Source organism: Triplophysa rosa, linkage group LG10, assembly GCF_024868665.1.
Source record: "Triplophysa rosa linkage group LG10, Trosa_1v2, whole genome shotgun sequence".
Classification (NCBI taxonomy): Eukaryota; Metazoa; Chordata; class Actinopteri; order Cypriniformes; family Nemacheilidae; genus Triplophysa; species Triplophysa rosa.
Window position 1 is genome coordinate 25,475,267 of NC_079899.1, and position 22,103 is coordinate 25,497,369.

General features: G+C 39.4%; 1 protein-coding gene across 4 annotated transcripts in view; it reads left to right on the forward strand.

The window, feature by feature from the left end:
* The first annotated feature begins 326 nt into the window (after positions 1-326).
* bmf1 (BCL2 modifying factor 1) overlaps positions 327-22,103 on the forward strand; it is a 54,250-nt gene continuing 32,473 nt past the window's right edge. For 3 of the 4 annotated variants that reach the window (XM_057343044.1, XM_057343042.1, XM_057343041.1), the window contains exons 1-3: positions 327-419; positions 3,468-3,655; positions 4,654-4,832. In XM_057343044.1, coding sequence (XP_057199027.1) covers positions 3,484-3,655; positions 4,654-4,832 — 351 coding nt within the window. In that variant the 5' untranslated portion in view covers positions 327-419; positions 3,468-3,483. Of the gene's footprint in view, positions 420-3,467; positions 3,656-4,653; positions 4,833-14,881; positions 18,487-22,103 lie in introns of those variants that run through there. The other variant, XM_057343043.1, reaches the window with a different exon arrangement.

The window sequence follows — 22,103 nt, forward strand, 5'->3', positions numbered from 1 at the left end:
TTACATAAATATGGCGCAATGAATATTTATACAAAAAGGTTTATGTAATCTATAAACCCCCGTGGCTGTTTTGTATTGTTATTATTAATATAAAGTATAATAACAATAAATATTATTCAAATTAAATGAATAGTTGTAAATTGATCTTAATTTGCAGTGACATTGCATGTATGGTAATGCCTTTAATTGTATTGCAAACATGCAAACTAAAATGCCGCTTCTGGCGCTTTAAGAAAGAAAGCGCGCGTGTGCGTGTTTACGCACGACGTGTGACGTCAGTGGGAGGGGCTGCGCCGCTGGGACTCGAGAGCGCGCGAGTCTCCGGCGGCAGAATGGGTAGAGTTGAGGAGGAGAGCGTACGAAGTTCGATCGATTATTTTCACGAATTATACTCACCTGGACGACACACAAGCACACAGGTATGACATGTTTACCCATCTTAGTAGTGTCTACTACTGAGGGAACAGGAAATCCTGCCTTGTCTTGGCAATACTGTGGTATTTTTTGCTAGTGAAGAATGTGTGTAGATATTAGATAACGTCGTGTTTGTGTTATTTGTGTAAGTTTCGGTCTTTGTATAATATTGATTGAGATGATTTCTTCTTGTAATAGCGTGACATTTATATTAACTAGTCGTCATTTAGAAAGCAAGTGGATTTGTTGTTGTTGTTGTAAAAGCCGGTGGCGAGACAGCGAGTCATCTCCTGTGTAGGCAGCACACTTCGCTTTCACACTGCTCACTTTTCCAGTCTGTGATCTCCAGCAAGTGTTGTTTTCTAGTTTGATGCCTTTTTTAACACTAGTTAATCTTATAAAATACAGAAATGTTGCTTTCTAGATAGGCTGTTCAGTAGGGGAAGTGACACAGCCCAATGTTATTTATAAGGCACATGTCTCATTAATAGCAGCCTAAAGTGCTGTCAACCAATGTGGTTTTTATCAAAAACCTTTATTATGTCATTGTCAGTGTGTTATCATTGTTGTGTGATGCATTTGTGATTTGTTATGATAAGGTGACTACAGTGGTGGTGTTTAACTACTGTAATGGTATTTAGATAGGGATGTTGTTATTGTTCTCTGGTTGGACAGTGTAGATGTCAGATGGAGAATCAGACATATAAACACTGGTTTTACTGGTTTATTGAACTGATGTGCTCCAGTTGGACTGTTTTTATCAAGATGTCATGCTGTAACTGAAACAGTATGCTGTAGTAAACACTGACCGGGAGTCTGCTGGAAAGTGTGCCAGTGGTTTGTAGTGTTGAGGCTCCTGGATGTGCGTGCGTGTGTGTCACTCACTGCTACAAATAACGTCACTACTACAACGTCTAGACAACTTTAGGTTATGCTATATAAATATAAAAGTCATCATTTGTTCCCCCTCATGTGGTTGTAAATCTGTATGTGACTCTTTCTTCAGTGGAACACAAAAGAAGAGATTTTGAGAAATGTCTCAGTGGTTTTGTGTTCATAAAGTGGAAATCAAAAAAAATAGGTGTTGTTTGGTTGTCGACATTATTCAAAATATCTTCTTTTGTGTTTGTGAAGAATTTTTATTTTTGGCAGATGATGATGTCACCAGGTTCGTGTGTTTATATGTGATACTGAGTTGTTAGTGTGTGTGTTGCAGATTTTTCGTTTCAGACTCGTGTTGTTGGTGGCAGGTGATGTGAAACTGTGGTTTAATGGTAAGATGAGTCTCTTGTGAGTCTCAATCTGAACAGTGTTTATTAAAGATGTTTGATTTTTCTTGTGTAAATTATTATTCACTGATTCCTCTCTTGTGTTTATTTATGAATGCATTATTGTGTTGAATTGTGTGTGTACATGCGAGTGTGTATGCAGCAGTAGGGGGAGCTGCGTGTTGCTGTGGTGTTTTGCAGCGTCATTTTTAGGCTCTTGAGTAGGTCAGACGGTTTATAAAGTTTGCGTGTCTGAACATAAACAACAGTTCACACGCATGTCTGAGAGTCCAACAATTTCCATTTACGATATACGACCCGGTCACTGAAAACTCTGGATATTACTCATGACTGATATGAAGGGCTTATTGGAAACTTGAGGTTTTGAAAGTGTCTGTGACGGTGAAGGAGGAAGTTCCTGTAGATCAGTTATTAGCACTGACTCTGTGAATCTCATGAAGAGATGAATGTCATGTCATGCTTAAGCAAAAAATAATAAAAAGTCTGTTTTCGAGACATTACAATTTTTTGCATTGCTATCTAATATCGTTACAGTTTATTATATTTTGTCTAGCTTAGGCATGGGTCAGTATGATATTTTGACGGTATAAATGAAATGCAGATGAGCAAACAACTAATTAAGCATAAACAAAATATAGCACAGAACCTGATGGATTCCTGGTTTCTGGAACGGTATAACAAACTTTTAGTGGTTTTAAAACCGTGACTTTCCAAACCCCGGTATACCTTGAAACCGGTATTCGGCCCATGCCTAGTCTAGCTACATTTTTGTCTGTTACATGTTTTACTGTAATATATCTTTTTTTATGTAATAGATCATGTAAATATGTATATCATGTAATAGTATAATGTATGATATATAGTAACAAGTTAATCACACATTATATTTGGCCAATGACACATATACGATTTTAATGTCATTAATAATGTCGCAGAGCAAAAACACTTACGTGTCTGACAATGTTTGTTTAATGACCGTTGGGGTAAACATAAGACGGTCTTTAAAATAACACAGTGATGGGTGATTATTTATATTAAAAAAATCCCCTTAAAGTGAGCGTAGGGTCAATGTATCTACTGTCTTTCAGACTTCAGACAGTCGCTTTTCACAAAGCCAAAGCAATGCCACAGAACATGGAAAGTGTAGGCGAGACCGTCTCTGCCTGCCAAACCTCAGGCAGGTTAAATATAGTAAACCATCCGTCTAACCACAGCCTGAGTGTGTAGTTTCATCACGCCTGTACGTCTGAATCAGTTCGGCCAGTGGCCTCAAGACACGCTAATCTGTAGCCTCATCATCCTTCCATTAACCAACCGGTTATCAAGCTGAGACGTGTGTGACATTAAGTGAAGGTTTTCTGGTTTAGTGGTGGACCGGTATGGACTGTACTGACTTTCACAGCTGTGGTTCTCAACTGGTTTTGCCACAGGACCCAGATTTTACATTAGACATCAAGTGATCATCCAACATATATGAACTGTTAAAGGAATAGTTCGGCCAAGAATCCTTTCTGTGGAACACAAAAGAAGATATTTTGAGAAATGTCTCGGTGGTTTTGTTTTCGTAGACATACGATAGCAGTCAATGGGGTTTCATGTTGTTTGGTTCTTCAAAATATCTTCTTGTGTGTTCTGCAGAAGAAAGAAACTCATACAGGTTTGAAATGACGCGAGGATGAATAAATGATAAAAGAACTTCTTATTCTTGGGTGAACTGAACTATGCCTTTCGTCTATAAAACATCTCCTCCTCTCCTGTGTTCAGGTGAGAAGCTCGGCTAATGGATGAAGATGAAGATGATGTCTTCGGGAAGGCTCTACAGCGCTGGCCTTCTTCCCACCGTCAGATAAAGCAGACAGAGAGGGGTCCTCAGACAGTGGGGCGTCCCCCCGCACCGCCCAACGGCATGCTGCCCTGTCGGATGCATGGGGAGCGCAGACGCCTTCTTAACGGTACGCCACAGACAGAAAGACTGGTAGACGCGTCTGTCATGCTTGTATATTTCTCAGCTCAACAGCTTTTATTACCGACGTGTGTCAATAGTCGCTTTGCAATTCAAAAGTCGTTTTTAGCCTTACACACGCTGGAAGAAGTCACACTTTGGAACGAAAAACGGGTTCTCTTCCGAATCAGATCTGGTCCAGAAATATTACTAATATGCTTGTATCTCACGATGAGAAGACTATGAAACAATTCACAGATAAGGAATGGATAATACCACCTGTATGATCGGCGTTACCATTCACACACAAACTTAGAAAGGAGCTCTTTGTTCTCATCTCTGTCTCACTGTAGTCCCTCAAAAAGAGCAACTTCCTGTTGAATTTCTGTGAAAATCACCGACACGGTTTATTGACTCATCATCTCGCACAGCAGTGAGACCGCAGAAAGTCGCACTCTCACACTTTATTTTTATCTTTTATGACCGTTTCCCATAACCTGATAGTAGAAAAACCTGTGATGTCTGGGAAAGACATGAGTTTGATCTGGTAAGCAGAACTGAACAGCTAGCTGGGTGATAACACTTTTACAAGTTATCATTCAATGAAGACGTAGATATGTATTACACAGCTTTTCGGTGCTTGATGGTGATTGGTCGATAAAAGGCTTGAGATGTTTGCTCTTCTTTCATCGTTTATTATAACTTTCTGTCTTCTGCAGAACACGAAAAAAGATATTTTGAAGAACGCTGATAACCGAGCCACATTAAACTCCATTGACATCCATTGTATGAACACAAAGACATTTCTCAAAGTATCTTCTTTTGTGTTCCACTGAAGAAAGAGTAACAGATATACAACCACATGAGAGCTTTTTTATTTAACACTAGACGGATCATCAGTGTTGATTATAGTGTAGTAACTCACTTACAAGTTGTGTTGATGAAGTTATTCAGACAACTAGTGTGTGTTTGTTAGTGTGTTGAGTTTGTGTGTGTGTGTTTGAACAGGTAATGCAGGCCTGCTGTTGCTCGCTCCACCCGCCCGCTCGCCGCCTTTAGACATCGCGTTACAGGAAAACCTGCAGCCAATGGATCCGCCCGCACCGCGGCCCCCGCAGAGCGTCGAGACCCTCATCGGTCAGAAGCTCCAGCTGATCGGAGATCAGTTCTATAAGGAACATATGATGGTAGGTCAAGTGTTTACATCTCGCAATCCTGTAATGCCGAGCTTCTCAGGGGTCACAGTAGAGCTGCACGATTCATCGTTAAAAGATTCAAACACCCACACGATTTCATTCATAAAAATCAACGATTCTCCTGTGTCTATTACACATCCCACTAAAATCATAACGCTTCAATCTGTGTTGGTGCTGCCGCAGAAGCAGAGAAAGCATTGTCTTCATTGGGTATGAATTAGGTCTTTTCAGCCACACACTATCATTATTTCTGTGTCAAATGATCACAGAAGTACTGAGATTAAAGCAGAGTTGCCAACTCGCACGCATGAGACACACGTGTTTACAAGCTCTCAGTCTGCCCAAATTAATCTCACACCAAATAACAAACCAACATACAGTAAATACATCCTTGCAACAAAACTGCTCTCATGATTGTCTTTCAGGATTACGTAACATTGTTCTGATTATGCTTCACATCTTAACTTGACGGGGTTGATTACAGTTTGTAGCACGGATTCATCCGGCTGCACGCTTGTATCTGTCATTACAGTAAAAACACGTCATGAGAATGTGTGGCGCTTATCATTATTTACGCTAATAGAGAAGCTGCGCTATAAGAGCTTTTCATCAAGTTGCCCACCACCATTTCATGTTTACAGGTTATTTTAAACTCTTTATGGGTGATAATACTGTGTTGTTATGTTTATCAGTTGTGTCTTTCTTTAAAGACCTCTTCAAGATGTCAGGCAAATTGATAAATCTTTCTAAAGACCTTTAATTGCAAGTGTCACCTTATGAATTTGTTTTACTGGTATATATGAAGAGTTTGGTTGAAAAATGAGATTACTCAGTTTTTAAAAAAATTCAAAAATCACATATTTTATTATGTTAACATGTTTTTAATGTGTTAGTTGGCTGTATTTTTTTGTTATTATGGCTTAAATCAAAACAAACCACCTGCAGTTTGATTGATATTAATCGGAATGCACAATAAAAAAACATGATCATTTTGGAACCAAACTCTTCATATATATTATATATATACTGTATATGAAGTATTTCTAGTTACTTCAGTGCATTACTACTTTTTAGGAAGTTTAACTTTTGCATTTGATATAAAGTTTACCTATGGTATTTGTTGTAAAAATGTTCTCACTATAGTAAGTACAGTTTAATCATGAAGCAAAGTCCTAAATATTACCTAACCTAAATAAACTTTTTGTTGTTTTATTTTATGTTGTCAGAACCTCTAGTAAATGATGTATTACCTTTAGTCGTCATTCAGAATCGTAAGAGAATCGCGATCTTTATTTGAAACAAAAGAATCGTGATTCTCAATGAATCCAGAATCGTGCGGCTCTAGGTCACAGGTCATTTACTGACATTGTGATGCCCTCATTCTGAAAACCATGAGAGAAACTAAACAAGGTCAAAGTAGACTACAGTAAACAGTGTTGAGTCGTGTGTTGGGTGGTCGGTTGATGTGTAAAGTCTGGCTCATGGTTTTCATACACAGTTTGAGTTTGCACACATTGTTGTGTTGTATGTCTAGTATCAACACACGTTTACACGAAAGCATTTTCTGTGTCCCGTGTTTGTTTTGGCCGGACTGTTTCCTGAATGTAGTGTAGTTGTGTGACCTCTTGTTCTGCCCACTCGACACGAGTCGACTCGTACAATCTCTCTCCCTTTTTTCTCTCTCTCTCTCTGTCTTCCTGTTTACTGTACTCCTTTCCTCCTTTGTGTATCTACAGTACCGCAGTGTGTAATATATATAGTGTTATATACCATGTAAACTGTATATATACTCTTGTGCTTTTACCGCTCCAAGAAGTTATCTCTTAGGGTTTAGCATTTTTAATTCATTTCTGTGTTGAACTAAATAAAACGATGTCATACCCGGCGTCAGAAGCAGCAGGAGACAGACAAGAGGCTTATGAAGCGGCGGGGGTGAACGTTTTTCTCACAGCGGACACCCCAGTGTTAGTTCTTTTGTGTGGGGAAGGCTCTGTACAGCACTGGTGCATTGTGGGAAATGATGTGCTGATGCTGTTTACTGTCAGTTACCGTTAAAGAGCGCGACACGCACCTCTCCCGGAAATCCAGTGAAATTCAACCAATCAGATGACGACTTCGAACGTGTTTCCAGAAAGTGTGCCTTATGCATCGGACGTTTAGCCAAAGGTCCGTGAGCGTGACCACGTCTGCGGCTGAGACTATATTTATAAATGATTAAACCAAAGGTCGTAGCTTAAAGCAGATAGGGCTCATTTTTACGATCTGTCTTTGTAAATGAAGAGTGATTTGTTGAGCTGAATTTCAGTCTGTTCTGTCGTATCTGTGTTTGCGTTTTTTGTTGTTGTTGATGGATTGTGTAATATTGTCTTGAGTATCGGGACAGGTAAAAACTCCACAGGCCATTGACATCTCTCTCTCTTTCTGCTCTGTTTTCTCTTTCAGTCTTTTGTTTGCATGTTCCTCTTCACTCTGGTACCTTGATGTTTCCTTGATTTATTCACATGAGTTCAGCACCGGCTGATGAGGTACCGTACGTTACCTGAAAATGCTGTCTAGGTCGGCACCTTGCTAAATTTTGGCATGGCTAACATCACACAGTGTCGGGAAGGTGTGCGTTTTATCAGATGAAGTTGAGGCTGAATGAGAGGAGTTGTTTTCATCACTCTCTCCCTGCGGCGTGTGGGACTGCGACGGGACCTGTGCTGCTGACAGATAAATTACAGCTCGCTCCAGACGCCTCTGCGAGTGCCCCGAGGGCCTGACTGACACACACACATGCAAAACTCGGTGATGACAACTGAGCGACTATAAGAATGTTTGATTTCCTGCGGATGTTTCTTTCTTTGCTCATTTCAGCGTTCCCAGAGGAAAGTGTTTTTGCTCAGATGTTGCTCTTTCATTGCTCAGGAGATTTGATGGAGTTCTCGTTTGTATTTAATTTAAAGAGTAACTATTACAATCTCCTTAAAATGACATGTCATGCGGTGTGTGATGTTGCCGTGTGTGAATGTCAGCCATCTGCCGAGTTGTAAAGCCGAAAGTGAACGAATAACAAAGTTATTGGCTTGAGAAAAAAGGAGTCGACTCTGAATCACGCCAACGAGTCGACTCGTCTGTCGTTCGAATTTCAGTTCCGGGTCGGATTTGTGTGTAATCCGCCTACGTTCCATTTGCGACACTGCACGCGGTAGACCAATCACAGCAGACTAGACCATCTGACCAATCAGATCAGAATAGGCTGACAGAAAGGAGGAGATTAGACGGATGAATCGCCGAACGAATCATTTGAGAGTCAGTCGAGAAGTGAGGTAATAATAACGGCCTGTTAGTAGAAAATAAAAGCACTTTTACACCGTGAATTTGTTGTTGGACACTCCATAAACCAAAGTAGGACCTTGAAAATCACAAAATATTTACTCTTTAAATATCAACAAAAGTGTGTTAAATCTTCTTTCTTTCTTTCTTTCTTTCTTTCTTTCTTTCTTTCTTTCTTTCTTTCTTTCTTTCTTTCTTTCTTTCTTTCTTTCTTTCTTTCCTTTTTATTGAATGAAGATGAAACCCATCCGTGTCATTTCAGCTCACGAGGTGCTGCAGATATCTGTATGTTGACCAGAAGGGCCGCGTTTCGGTCGCTCCAGAGAAACGGGGATGTGTTTTGATGGAGTGATTTCCTGTGAAACCTCTCATCCGTAGTTCACACAAACCCTCACAGAAACAGCGCAGCCGCTGAAACAATGCCTGTTCAAATCCTCAAGAGATCTGACACTTTTCCTGTCGCTTTTACAGAATCACCGCAGGAAAACAACAAATCTTCAGTTTGTTCTGATGAATGTTAACCAAATGCATTCTTAGCCTACAGATATTCATAGAGATCTTCGTTTTATTATTCAAGTGTCGAGTAAAATCTCTGTTTTGTATAGAAATCTTTCACCGCAGATCTTGGTAGCTTGTCAAATCAGAGCACAGTTTGTTTGATTTTTACAGGAGACCCATGTGAGAATCTGTGGTTATCCTTCTGAGAAACATCCACTTGTCATCATTAATAGATTTTGCTGTTTTATTACTCTTCGATGAAGCTGATGTCACCCTCGGTCTGAGAGCGGTCGAGAGATAAGCACAGACTCTCTGGAACGTCAGCGGCTGATTGGCCGGCTGCACGCAGCTCTGATAAGAGCGCCGGGGTGACGACACCATGTGTGTGCGCATCTGGTTAAACTCCGTTCTTTATCTCATTCTAAATTTAACTGCTGACTCACTCCTGACAGTTAGCGGCACACAAGCAAGCATCCGCTCAGACAGAGTTTGTGTTGTTGGTGAGAGCGCTTCAGTGTTCAAAGCTTCACTTTTAAAATTAAAGGTTGTTCATGAAATGTGTGATAAGCCCTAATGACCAGTGTCGTGCAAGTTACTTTCAAACTGTAATACATGACAGATTACTTGTTACTGTTATTTAAAAGTAATCCCTTACCTTGCAATATTACTGTCTCAGAATTGTAATACGTTACATGACTCCTGTATTACTTTTGAGTTACTTTCACCAAAATAACTACAGAAGTAGAACTTAACATTCTAAAATGACGAAATGTCTTTGTATTTTTGTATTTTCAAAATATTATTAAAATAATAATATTATTTCAAAGTATTTTGCCAATCAACCTCTTTATTAGACTGCCGATTTCTTGAATTAACTAGGCTATACACAAATAAATACATAAAAATACTAAGAATAAATGCGTTTAAATACAAAATACTATTACAAAATAATAGTATTTTGTATTTCAAATGGATGTATTTGAAACACTGCCCGTCCATGCAGTCTAATAAGGAGGTTGATTGGCAAAATGTATTTTAGTTTGAAAATACAAAAATACTATGATTCAACACATTTAAATATTTTTTCAAAAATTTTCAAAGGTATTAAAATACAAAATAGTCCCATCACTGAACTAGATTATGTAGAATTCTAGCTAGTCATCATGTAAACGTTAGCATACCTTGTCATTGCTTCTGGTCACAGGGATCTTGCTAACTAGCTTCCTGAAAGCAGCCCAATGACCCCTCAAAACCCGCCCAAAAGCTCAAAGTTAACAACTGCCAAAAGACGTTTCTATTGCTATATTTACTTATCTGAATGGTTTCCTCGGTATTGTATATATTTTTTGTTCTGTTGATTTAGGAAAGCAAACAATTCTGGGTCACCTTTGACTACCGGTGTAATTTTTTCTGCTGTGGTAGTCAATGATGCCAAAGAATTTTCAGTTGCTAACATTCTACCAAATATCTTTGTGTTCAACCGAACAAAGAAATGTATACAGGTTTGGAACAACTAGAGCGTGAGTAATACATAACAGAATTTTCATTTTAGAGTGGAGTGTGCCTTTAAAAAAGATGCCATGTGTGCTCGAGGCCATGCACGGAAATGGACGAGAAACGTGTTTTCTCTTCGTAAGACATGCAAATGAAATAAAATGAAATAAGTATGGTTAAATATATTGCATATGTATAACGTGTACAAGCACGTCAATGTTTTAGTTGTTCTAGACTGCGTATAGCTGCTCAAACATGATATTTGGCAGCCGGAAGAATCAACTGTTGTACACTCACGCGTGATTTCTTTCATTGCGCAACGTGACATGCACCTTACGAAACATTGGTAAAAACATCATTCGGATGCATTGTCTAATACCACCGCTATATTTTCCCGCGTCCCTCCCTGTACTGTAGCCTGCCTGTCAGACACTCGTTCCCCACACTTTCAAGAAGGGGTCCGGTCCTGGAGTTGCCTGGTATTCATCCGAGTATGAATACACATTAAGAATCTCATCAATTAACATTTATCCTTAGAATATAAATAAACATTTTGGCGGCCGCAGTACATTAGGAAAGTAGCCGCGGCTCCATAATTTTTCCCACAACTGCATTTTCAAAATAGCCCAATTGTGAAGGAAACCGCGACCCTAGCAACACTGGCGCTAGGGCTTACAGCGAACCGGGCAGGGCCAATAGCCTCGGACCTCGAGCTCAGAGGCTGAAATCATGCCGCGTTACAATATACAATACAAAGTTCCACCAGCCAGAGGGAGATGAATGACACCACACGCGTCTATTCACGAACAGGAAATAGAACTTACTTGCGGGATTTTTGATTTGTTAATGTCTCGCGGGCGAAAAGTTTGTTGTAACGCAAGCGTTACTGAACATGTACCGAGTAAAATATTACTGAAAATTGATTAATAATGCCTTACACTACTGCGTTACAGCAAAAAGTAATACGTTACTGTAATACATTACTTTTGTAACTCATTACTCCCAGCACTGCTAATGACTCTGTGTGTGTTTAGTGTCTCCGGGTTCTTGAGCTTTGCGAATGAGAGAAAAAAAAGCTCACGCCGGTTTCTGCTACTTTGTTGGATTGTGAATTGGTCCAGGAGGACGCCGTTGAAACTCGACGGCTTACGCAACACACTGCAACTCTCGTACAAATCTTCTTGTGATCTTGAAAACCTTTTGATATGAAGACTTTTACTTAAGGGCTGCATGTTATTGAAGAAAAACTAAACATGCGAGATCTTGCTACGTAATGCGATATGCAATATGCTGTAATATCAATTTAAATTACATTAAAAACTAAAATGTATACTGTATAACCTACATGTACATTTACACTCTCTGTCTCGCCAGCCTCTCTGCTATCTGCCCCCACCTAAAACTTGACTAAACATATATTTGTAAGCATTCATTGTTATGTTATTCCAAACCACTGTGATATGCACATATACTTAGGTCAATATATCTTGCAGCCCTGTTACACTTACACTAATTTGATAGATCTAAGTTGTGCCTACATGTATATTTCAATGCAAAACTAAATTTTTCAGCGGTTGAGTTGGAGCAGATGGAAGGAAAAGCAACTAGTAAATGTCCGGCATACTGTTTAAAATGTCTTTATGGGCTGTGATTTGAGATAAAAAGTGAACACTTGATTGAAGCTCAAAATTTTATTTCATGATAATTCACTCACTCACATGTGATACGAGCTGTCCATGTGTTTATTTCTTCTGTCGAAAACAAATTGAGAGTTTTGAGGAAAGCTTTCCAGGGTTCTTCTCCATATAATGCACTTAAACGGGGGATGTTGGTTAAGGTCCAAATGTCTGTTTCAGTGGAGCTTCAAAAGGCTCTACACGACACCAGCTGATGAATAAGGGGCGATTCACATTTCGCCTCTTACGAGTGCAAGTTCGATATTTGTTTAATGTACTGTAGACACACAGCAGGCGCACGCAAATAGGGAGCACACTTTTCTAGGCGCATCAGCGCCGCATCGAGATGGTAATAGTTCAACATTTCAGAGTGCCGGGCGCGCACTGCGGGTCATTTTGACTAGAGAAAGCGACACAGCTTGCATTTTCCACACGGTTTTTTTATGCGAAATGTGAATCGCACCTTAGGGTGTTGTCTAGCCAAACGATTGGTCATTTTGCAAGAAAACTAAAAAAATTATATACTTTTTAAACATGCATATATGGCTTGCTCTGCCTCCGCCATGCACGTCCACAACTTCTGTATTACGCAACCACGTTGGAAAGGTCTTGCGTGACGTAGATTTCAACAGATTTTAACATCTGATATGCACACGAACTGACCGTTTCAAACAATAATCTTGTACAAAGACATAACGTGTCATTCAAGTCTCAAGTCCACTTTATTTATGAAGCCCTTTCCACTACACAGTAGACCTAAGGGCTGTACAAACAAAAGTAAATACACATAATACAATAAAATAAAACTTAGCGTCAGCCAAGAATTAAACAACATCAGAAGCAAGAAAAAGCAAACACCACAATTAAAACCAAGACATAAAAAATCAGCCATTAAAAGCCATAGAAAATAAAAAGGTCTTCAGATGAGCTTTAAAAGCACCTTTTGTCTAATGTCAGGTGGAAGTGTGTTCCTTCCTTTAGTTTTCAAGCAAGTTCCTGGGACTGAGAGTAATAAACAATTTAAAGACCTTTGAAGTCTACAAGAATTCATGTGGATCAATTTCGAAATATATTCAGGGGCCATACCATGAAAAGCTTAAAAAACATATAGCAACACCTTATACTGAATCCGATATTTCCAAAACGGGTAATGTGCTCCCTTTTCTTTGTACTAGTGAGGAGCCTTGCAGCTGCATTCTGAACCACTTGTTACTTAGAGATTAAAGATTGTCTTACTCCCATATACAGCGCATTACAGTAGTCCAAGCGGGAGGAGATAAACGCATGAATCACTATCTCAAGATCGGTAGGTGACAAAAAAGATATCATTTTAGCAATAGTCCTCAACTGATAAAAGCAACTCTTAACCGTCTGATTTTTAAATGTAAGAGCTGGGTCAAAAATCACTCCCAGATTCCTTAACTGTGACTGCACATTAGTCGACCATGGTCCTAAGAGAGCCTTTATATCTATGTCAACCTGATTAGGCCCAAAGATAATAACCTCCGATTTAGTCACATTAAATTGAAGACGATTTTGCTTTAATCAGCATTTCACCTCCTCAAGACATAATAACAAAGATGAATGAGAAGATGGTCCTCCTGATCGAATCGGTAGATAGATCTGAATATCATCAGCATTAAGATGATATGACATGTTGTATTTCTTAAAAACAAGACCTAAAGGCAACAAAAATGGAGAGAACAAGATAGGCCCCAAAATGGAGCCCTGAGGAACCCAATAATCAATAGAAACTACAGAGGAGAAATCTCCAACCCTCACTGAGAAGGACCTGTCCTTCAAATAAGAAGAAAACCATTTCAAAACAGTGCCTCTCAAACCCACAACATGCTCTAAGCATTCAATGAGAATATCATGATCAATTAAATCAAAAGCCGCGCTGAGGTCGAGCATAATTACAGCTCCACAACTACCCGAGTCCGCAATGAGTAACAGATCATTGGAGACCCTCAATAAAGCTGATTCAGTACTATGTCCAGCCAAACTTTTTCCAATATTTTTGAAATGCAGGGCAAATTAGAAATTGGCCGGTAATTAGAAAAATCTAAGGGGTCCAAATCGGGCTTCTTAAGTAGGGGCTGGACAACTGCTTGTTTTAAACATGATGGAAAAATACCTGTTGACAGACTACAGATTACAATCGATGTGATACTCGGTCCTATAAGATCAAACACCTCGCCTAACAGACCTAAAGGCAAGACATCCCAACTGGGAGTTGAATGTTTCATTCGAGCAATGATATTACTTATGTCAGTGGTAGAAACAAGATCGAACACACCAGAACGGTCTTCTTTCTCCACACTAGTAAACACTGGGTCGGAACTTCCGCTTACGTGACCTTTCCAACGTGATAACGGAGTACGGAGACTAACATGTTCATACTAAAAGCCACAAAATTTCAATCTTGATTTCAGAGGTTTGAAATAGTCCATGTAGAGAATGAATTGCATTTACATTTAGGCATTTAGCAGATGCTTTTATCCACTTATGAAGAAGTTAGGAAACAATAAAGCGATTCATCGTCAGGAGGCATTATACCATGTTCCTAGTTTTCACAAAGCCAGAACAATACCTGTTGAGAGAGAGAGAGGGGGGGGGGTTGTTTTTTTTCTTGAAGTTTGAGTGTTGTAGGTGGAGTTTTTGGACTCTGTGTTCACAGATGTGTTATCAGAGCTGGATTTTGTCTCTCCGGAGAGCTGAGACAGCTCAAATAAAGAAGTGTGTGTGTGTGTACGTCTCCACCCTGACTCCCTGTAATCCTGTTTAGTGAAATAATCTTATCTTCCATCTTTCAATGACAGTGACTATTATCCGCTTAATCTGCTCAAATCCTGTTCCGCTCCGTGCCAGCATGAGCGTGAGAGCGGCCCGTCTATCGTCCGTCACACTTCAGTACAGTTTCGTTTACATGATGTTACATTTGTTGGACACATTTGGCTTTTATCTAAAGTGATATTCTACATTTGTACATTATGTGCTTTAGTCCCTGATCTGTTGTGATGTGACATGAATTGCATTTGTTTTGTTATTTTTCAGCATCACAGAAACCAAAGGGTCCAGCAGCCGTTGTGGTTACGTGCGGCGCTGGCGATTCACACGCTGTTGTTCAGGAGAGAGGGGGGCGGCAGGAGGGACGACCGCCGGTGAAAACGCCACCCATGTCCCGGTCTCACCAAGGGCAGCACTGGTTCACATTTAACACGGGTATTGAGGGAAAAGACAAAAAAATAAAAACAAAGACGAAGTCTCCGCAGGACGGGGACAGTTTTTTAAACCACGTTGTTTTCCCTACGAAGATGCCATGTTGTTCTTGAGATTGGAACAGGAATACTTTCATAAGAAACGTGTTGCGGTATCTTGTACAGCACGCTGTTCTTGTTCGTTTTCGATTGCACTTCCATACACGTATGTTTCGAGTGACCTCCGCCGGTCTTGGGAGGAGCCTTAATGCCCCGCCCCCTCTTCTGAAGCAGGAGGTGGGCGGGGCTTTCCATTCAGAAATCTCCCACGTCGTCAATCAACTTACGACAAATCTCCAAAGAGGCCGTTTCTCAGAATGAAGCTTTTTGCACCTCGTTTTCATCTTGTTTTTACTCTTTTTCTTTCTTTTTTGAACTCGTTTTGAATGTCAGTGTCTGGGTGATGTTTGTGTTTGTCGAGCATCATGGAGTTAGTGATGGATTCATGTTTGCGTTCTTTTCATTTCATTGCTTTTATTTGAAGTCTTGCCATCCAGCTAGTCAACGGTCAAACGCAGGAGTGTTCAGATGATAGTGGACTGTTTTCAGTGATTCTACGACAGCTCTGTTGTTTGCTCTGATAATATCTGGATAACGATAGCGCTGTCCGACTGCTGAACTGATCCGGCATCGTCTCAAAGGAAACCAGTGGCTTAAACATATTGAGCTTGTCAAAACGTTTCAATTCAGCCAAAAAAGAAAATTCTTTTGGCATTTATTCACCCTCGCGTGATTTGTGCAGACCACAAAAGAAGATATATAAAAGAAGAACGTTGATTATTGAAACCCATTGACTTCCATTGCATGAACACAAAACCACTGAGACATTTCTGAAAATATCTTCTTTTATGTGCCACTGAAGAAGGAGTCACATACAGATTTACAACCACATGAGAGAGAATAAATGATGACGGAATTTTATTGTGGGGTGAACTGTCCCTTTAAAATACAGAAAATTTTGCAAAATACAAGAAATGAAGGCGACGCCTTGGAGCATGTTTTTTATTTCGGGTCTCACTCAGGTACTTCAATCCATAAATGAAAATCAACATAAACCCATGATCATATGTTTTAGTGCTACCTGCATGAATACCAGGTCGTGTTTACAGTAACATACCGCATATATTCAGTGCACTTCAGCATTCGAAATCCTCTGATATTACAGTCATGGACACTTTTATCATTTCTGTGTTTTTCTATCATGTTAAACTGATAATCACGGCGTCTGCGAGCAATACTGTGTAATTCTGAAGTGACTGCGTTATTTCACTCTCAGGACACTTGGAACGGATTTTTAAACGTGCGTTTGTACTTTTATACTGTCAGGTGATCTCGTGTACATTTTTTTCTTTTTTAAATATGACCACTATTTTTTCTGCAGTTTTAATAAGAAGACACTGACGCTGTTCTCAATGCTGTTTCTCTGTAGATGTCTTTCCTGTTGTCTTTTGTTTATTTCGAAGGAGTGATGCATGTTTTGAGATTCATGTTGCACGAATCATGTAAGGATTTTATTCAGAGATACGAGAGAGGTTTTTTATTCAGAAATGAGAGATGTATTTAGTCTTGGGCAGAATGAAGACTGTTCTTATTCTTTTGAAGACATTCATGCTGATATCAAAGCCGTGTCAAATCAAGTCGTTAAAAATATACTTTTACCGAAGAAAACAAAGCCAGTTTCAATTATCATTAAGACAGTTTGCATTTCGAGAATTTCCCGTATGATTTTTATAAGGAAAAACAAAAAATACCAAACATCATTGTCCTTACAGTATGTAAAGCATCGTTTCTTGTTTTTGATTCTTCATGATTTGGGTAGAAATCTGACTTTTTTCCACACATCTGTAGCTCATTGGTACAGTGGTGCGGTACATCAGAGTCTGTCTGTCCAGATTGTGGAGGCGGAGGTCATCTCTGTAAACATGTCAAATGTTGAGATGAGATGAACGTTTGATTCCTGCGGTTTGAGAACACCAGTGCCTGAATGACTCTCTGCCTCCTGATCTTTACACAATCCTTCCACATATTACATATTTCTTTCTTATTTATTTGATTTCTTGTTTTTTTGTATACCGGTCTGTTGCTACTGTGCACATTTGTGCAATTCTGATGTCTTGGTGCTGGTGTTGTGTTTCTCTCATGTGGATGGTGTTACTGGAAGTTCAGACGGATGTGTGACGTATCTCAACATCCGTTCAGCTTTTCTTCTGTTCGTCTCAGTTTCTCCCGGATCAAAGTGCCAACACATGAATTAAGCATAAAAGCAATTCCATGAAATTCTTGTCACCCCTCTACATTTCTTTACTGTAATTCTTTGAATGTTTACTTGGGTGTGTGTATTTCTTCATCACCTTTGTGATTTTTTGGTCCTAAAAACATAATTCATTGTATTAAATATAACGGCTTTATTTCATTTGGGGGATCTGGATATGTTCATCATAGCAAAGATTAACGGTGACTTGTTCTTCTGTCTGGGTTTTTGTGTTTATTAAACCGTTTATTATCTAAAGACCCGAGTTAAGAAAAGACAAATCTGTACAAAAACAGTGTATTACAGTTATAGTAACACCACGTTTGTTAACTGGAGATTTTGAAGACACGTGTGGTCACTCATGTCTACTGTGTTATTGTGGGTGACGTACAGTATGAAGTGATTTATCTCTGTGATTATTTCTTTTTCTTTCCTTTTTTTACATGCACTGGAAAGTTGTTTGTGTTTGATCTAATCTGAAGGCTTCTTTTACCCCGTCTCGCTTTTTGAGGTTCTTCAGATATCAGGAATGCATTTTTGTCTGTTTTTTTGTTGTTTTTTTTGGCATCCGACAATGTATTTGATCCACACTGCCGTGCCCAGTATTACTCAAATGTGTGACCTGAACAGACGTCCATGTGTGCTGGAACCAGCGGTGTCTTTAAATGCTCATAGTTTTGAGGCTTTTTTGAAGGCAGATGTTTGAACTCATTACATTCTAAAATGTTCTGAATGTTATCATGTATGAAATCAAGGGCTTTTAATCATCAAATGTGACGCATTCTTTTGTCAAAATGAAGGTAAACATAAACCTCTTTGTCGTGGCCTGTATGATATCAACACAAAACAACATCCCTTCAGAAATGCAGTTTTTGCGAGGAGCACATCCGTCAGTCCTCACACGACTCGCACGTTGACTGGAGAGCGAGAGATGAGACCCAGCGCAGATGTAGCATTTTTTGGTAAACATTGACTGTACTGTGCACTCCTCACGCTCGTGTCGTTTCTCTTTTTCATTTTTAATACAGTATGGAAGTTAGAGATTTGTTAAATAGTGCAATATGCTGTATATAAGAGCTTTGCTCTACAATGCTTTTCTGAAATGTTCTTTTGTTTTATTGGTACACTTTTTTCAATAAATCATATTAAAGTTTGAACGTTTAAGGGCTTTTATTACACAGAACCGTGGTATGAAGTAGCTAAATGTAACATGTTGATAGTTAAATAAAACGCAATACAGGTCAAGAGGTCACCAAATCATTCTTTATTTATATTGTTCAACATTTTAGAATAATGTTAAACTAATCAAACTATGGAAGAACAGAAATGTAACTTTGGAAATTATGCTGTGACTGAAATATACTAAATAAATCAAAACTATTTAATATTTCACTGCTGTCCTTCCGAAACCTCATATCTCCATATTTTGTGATTTGTATTTTATTGTTGCATTATTATTAGACACCCTTTATGTTTGTCACTGGGTTTTCAAATATCTAACCAATAAAAAGTATTAAAGGGGTCATATGACACGGCTAAAAGGAATATTATGGTTTGTTTTTGATGTAATGCAATGTGTATACAGGATTTAAGGTTCAAAAACGCTGTATTTTCCTGTATTTTGTATCTCCTCTTTGCTCCACCTCTCTCAAACGCTCAGATTTTTAACAAAGCTCATGGCTCTGAAAAGCGAGGTGTGCTGTGATTGGCCAGTTAACCAGTGCGTAGTGATTGGTCGAATACTGCAAGCGTGTGAGGGAAATGTAACGCCTCTTACCATATTTGGAACATCAGGTTCCTCTTCAATTGTACTGACAGGTACGCCCAACATACTTGCGTATACATTTGGGCGGTCTTAGTCAAATCAGACCACCAACTGACGTAGATTTGTGGGGGTGTGGTTACACGAGACGTTTCAGGCAGGTCGGTTGTTGGTTAAGGTCCAAATATCAGTTTCATCGCAGCTTCAAAAGGCTCTACACGACACCAGTTGATGAATAAGGGTGTTGTCCAGCCAAACGATTGGTCATTTTCCATTCATCCACGACTTGCCGTACTCTGTAATCACGTTGGAAAGGTCACACAGACCCAGTGTTTATGAGTGTGGAGCTAGAAGACCTTCAAAAGTGGATGTTGAATGACACGTTATGTCTTTGTGCAAGATTATTGTTGGAAATGGTCAGTTCGTGTGCATATCAGGGATGTTTAAATCTGTTGAAATCTACGTCACGCGTGACCTTTCCGACGGGATTGTGTAATACGGAAGTCGTGGATGTGGATCTCGGAGGCAGTGCAAGCCAAATATTTTTTAGTTTTCTTGGAAAATGACCAATCGTTTGGCTGGACAACACCCTTACTCATCAGCTGGTGTAGTGTAGAGCCTTTTGAAGCTGCGATGAAACTGACATTTTGACTTTAACCAACAGCCCCCCGTTTAAGTGCATTATATAGTGAAGAACCCTGGAAAGCTTTCCTCAAATGCCTGAATTTGTTTTTGACGTGTGTGAGTGAATTTACGTGAAAATTTTATTTTACTACTCCTTTAAATACTGTGTTTCCTGAAAAACAGTGAATTTTGTGTGGTATTGCCAGAAATGTCATTTTATCATGCAGCTTCTCGAGGTCTTAACCTGAGATGAATTAATTTCTGAGCTCTTATTGACGGACTTCATAATTCAGTTGTGAAAAGAAACTGATGAAGTTCTGGAGGAAAGGTGAAGCAGACTGTAGTGTAGTTGTTAAAGAGACAGACTGACTGGCCGGCGTGTTGTGTTGCCGCAGGCTGTGAGCGAGCCGGAGGGGGGGAGTTGTGTGTCGGGGGGGGGTCTTGCTTGGCTCAGCACTTCTGTGGATGGAGTTTTGGCAGCTCTGCCTCTTCAACAATAGCACCTCTGTTCTCAGAGACAGCCATGAGCTCCGGCGTCTATCTCTGAGGTCAGCAGCCCGGGTCACCAACAAGTGCACGTCGTCATTACTTCTGCACAGCCAATCACAACGCAAGGTTTCCTTCACGTTTAACCCTTCACGAGTTCACAAAATGCAAAAGTGTTTTTTTTATGACAAATGCAAACACTTTCATTGCATGTTTTGCTCAAAATCAAGAATTGTGAGACGACAAAAGCTGAAGCATGACAGACGAGAAACAGGAAGCCAGTTATTGCGTGTTTTTGTGTGTGTGCGCTGTGTGACCGATGATAATGGTATAAACACAAAGTCTCTCTCTCTCTCTCTCTCATGCCAGCATCAAGCGGCCGTCTTCATGTTCTAGTTGAAGTCACGATTCCGTTCCTCAAACTGTTCTTTGAGGTGTCGTGTACAAAACAACGTTCAGCACAGATTTTTCAATCAATGTTTTGTCTGTTTGACGTGTTGAAGTATCTGAGAATCCTCCAGATTACAGTGACTCGGGTAAAGTGGTTCAACTGGTTCTCCAACACTGAAGGAAAGTGTCACATGGCTTAAACATAACACTGACAGCATGCTGTATTGCTATGTAGTGCATACATGAATATAAACGTGTAGAGAAATTGACAGTAGCTCAATCCAAATGTCTGTGTATACAACACAACCTTTTCTGACACAAAGAGTCATCTGGACTTCACGAGGTCAAAATAAAGTCCATCATCAAAAAGCTCGTCTGTAACAGTAAACTTCATTTCATCTCTGCACACAGTCGAATATCGAGTCAGACAGAGACGGAGAGAAGTCTTTGTTTACGGAGCACAAAAGTTCTGCTGGACACTCCCTCTCACAGCTGTGACACACACACACACACACACACACACACACACGTCTTGTGGTCAGGGGGAGTGACCTAAAATCCTTCATGCACAGTGATAATGAACCCACTGACCTCCTCGACTCCCACCGCAGTGAATCATCGTGTGATTTTATAATCAATGTTCTGAGCAGGGGCGTATCTAGGATATAAAACCATCAGGGGCTGAGCCTCAAACGTTAGGGGCTAATGTAGGGAATTTGGATTAGGTTGTAAGGGGTATTTTTTTCAAGGAAAATATGCTTTGCATGAACCTTTTTATACAATATAGTTCATTAGCAAACACAAAATAATCACATACATTTAAAATTTGTCTTGTCAAGGAAAATATGCTTTGCATGAACACATTTATGCAATATATTATCAAACACAAAATAATCATATGTAACTTTATACATCTGACCCATTGTTATCTATGTCTTATGTCTATTTCATTCTCTTGTGGACTTTTCAAAGTTCTTTATGACTCTTTTATCCATGTATTTTTCCTGTTAGTTTTTTTTTGATGGTGGAATCATCAGAGAGTATCTTCCAGAGTTGATTTGAGCAAAAAAAGCATATGGTACTGTTTCTAATACGTTAGTGCTTTCACGTTTATGAGCTGGGCGATAATAATGCATGAAATTAACAGTCAGTCCCTTTAGGATTTCATTCAAGGATTTTTCCTTGTTTGTAAATTGTGTAAATATTTGTAATGTTTTTTACAACTTTAATTACTTAAATACTTAAAGTATTTATATGAATAGAAATACTTAATAACTATAATTGATAATGCTTAACCTAATATTAATAAAAAATGAAAGGTTTTGAAGTAAAAAAAAATTCATTTTTTATGGTGTGACTGGGCTGCTGGCACTTGCGGTAAAGCGAGGATCCAGTGATACACATCCCAAAACGTTTCTCCCCAAAACTGTTTGTCTATTTCATACCCGATTGTGTTTAAAAAAACTCAACATTTTGACATAATTATATGTGTATTTTACCATTCAA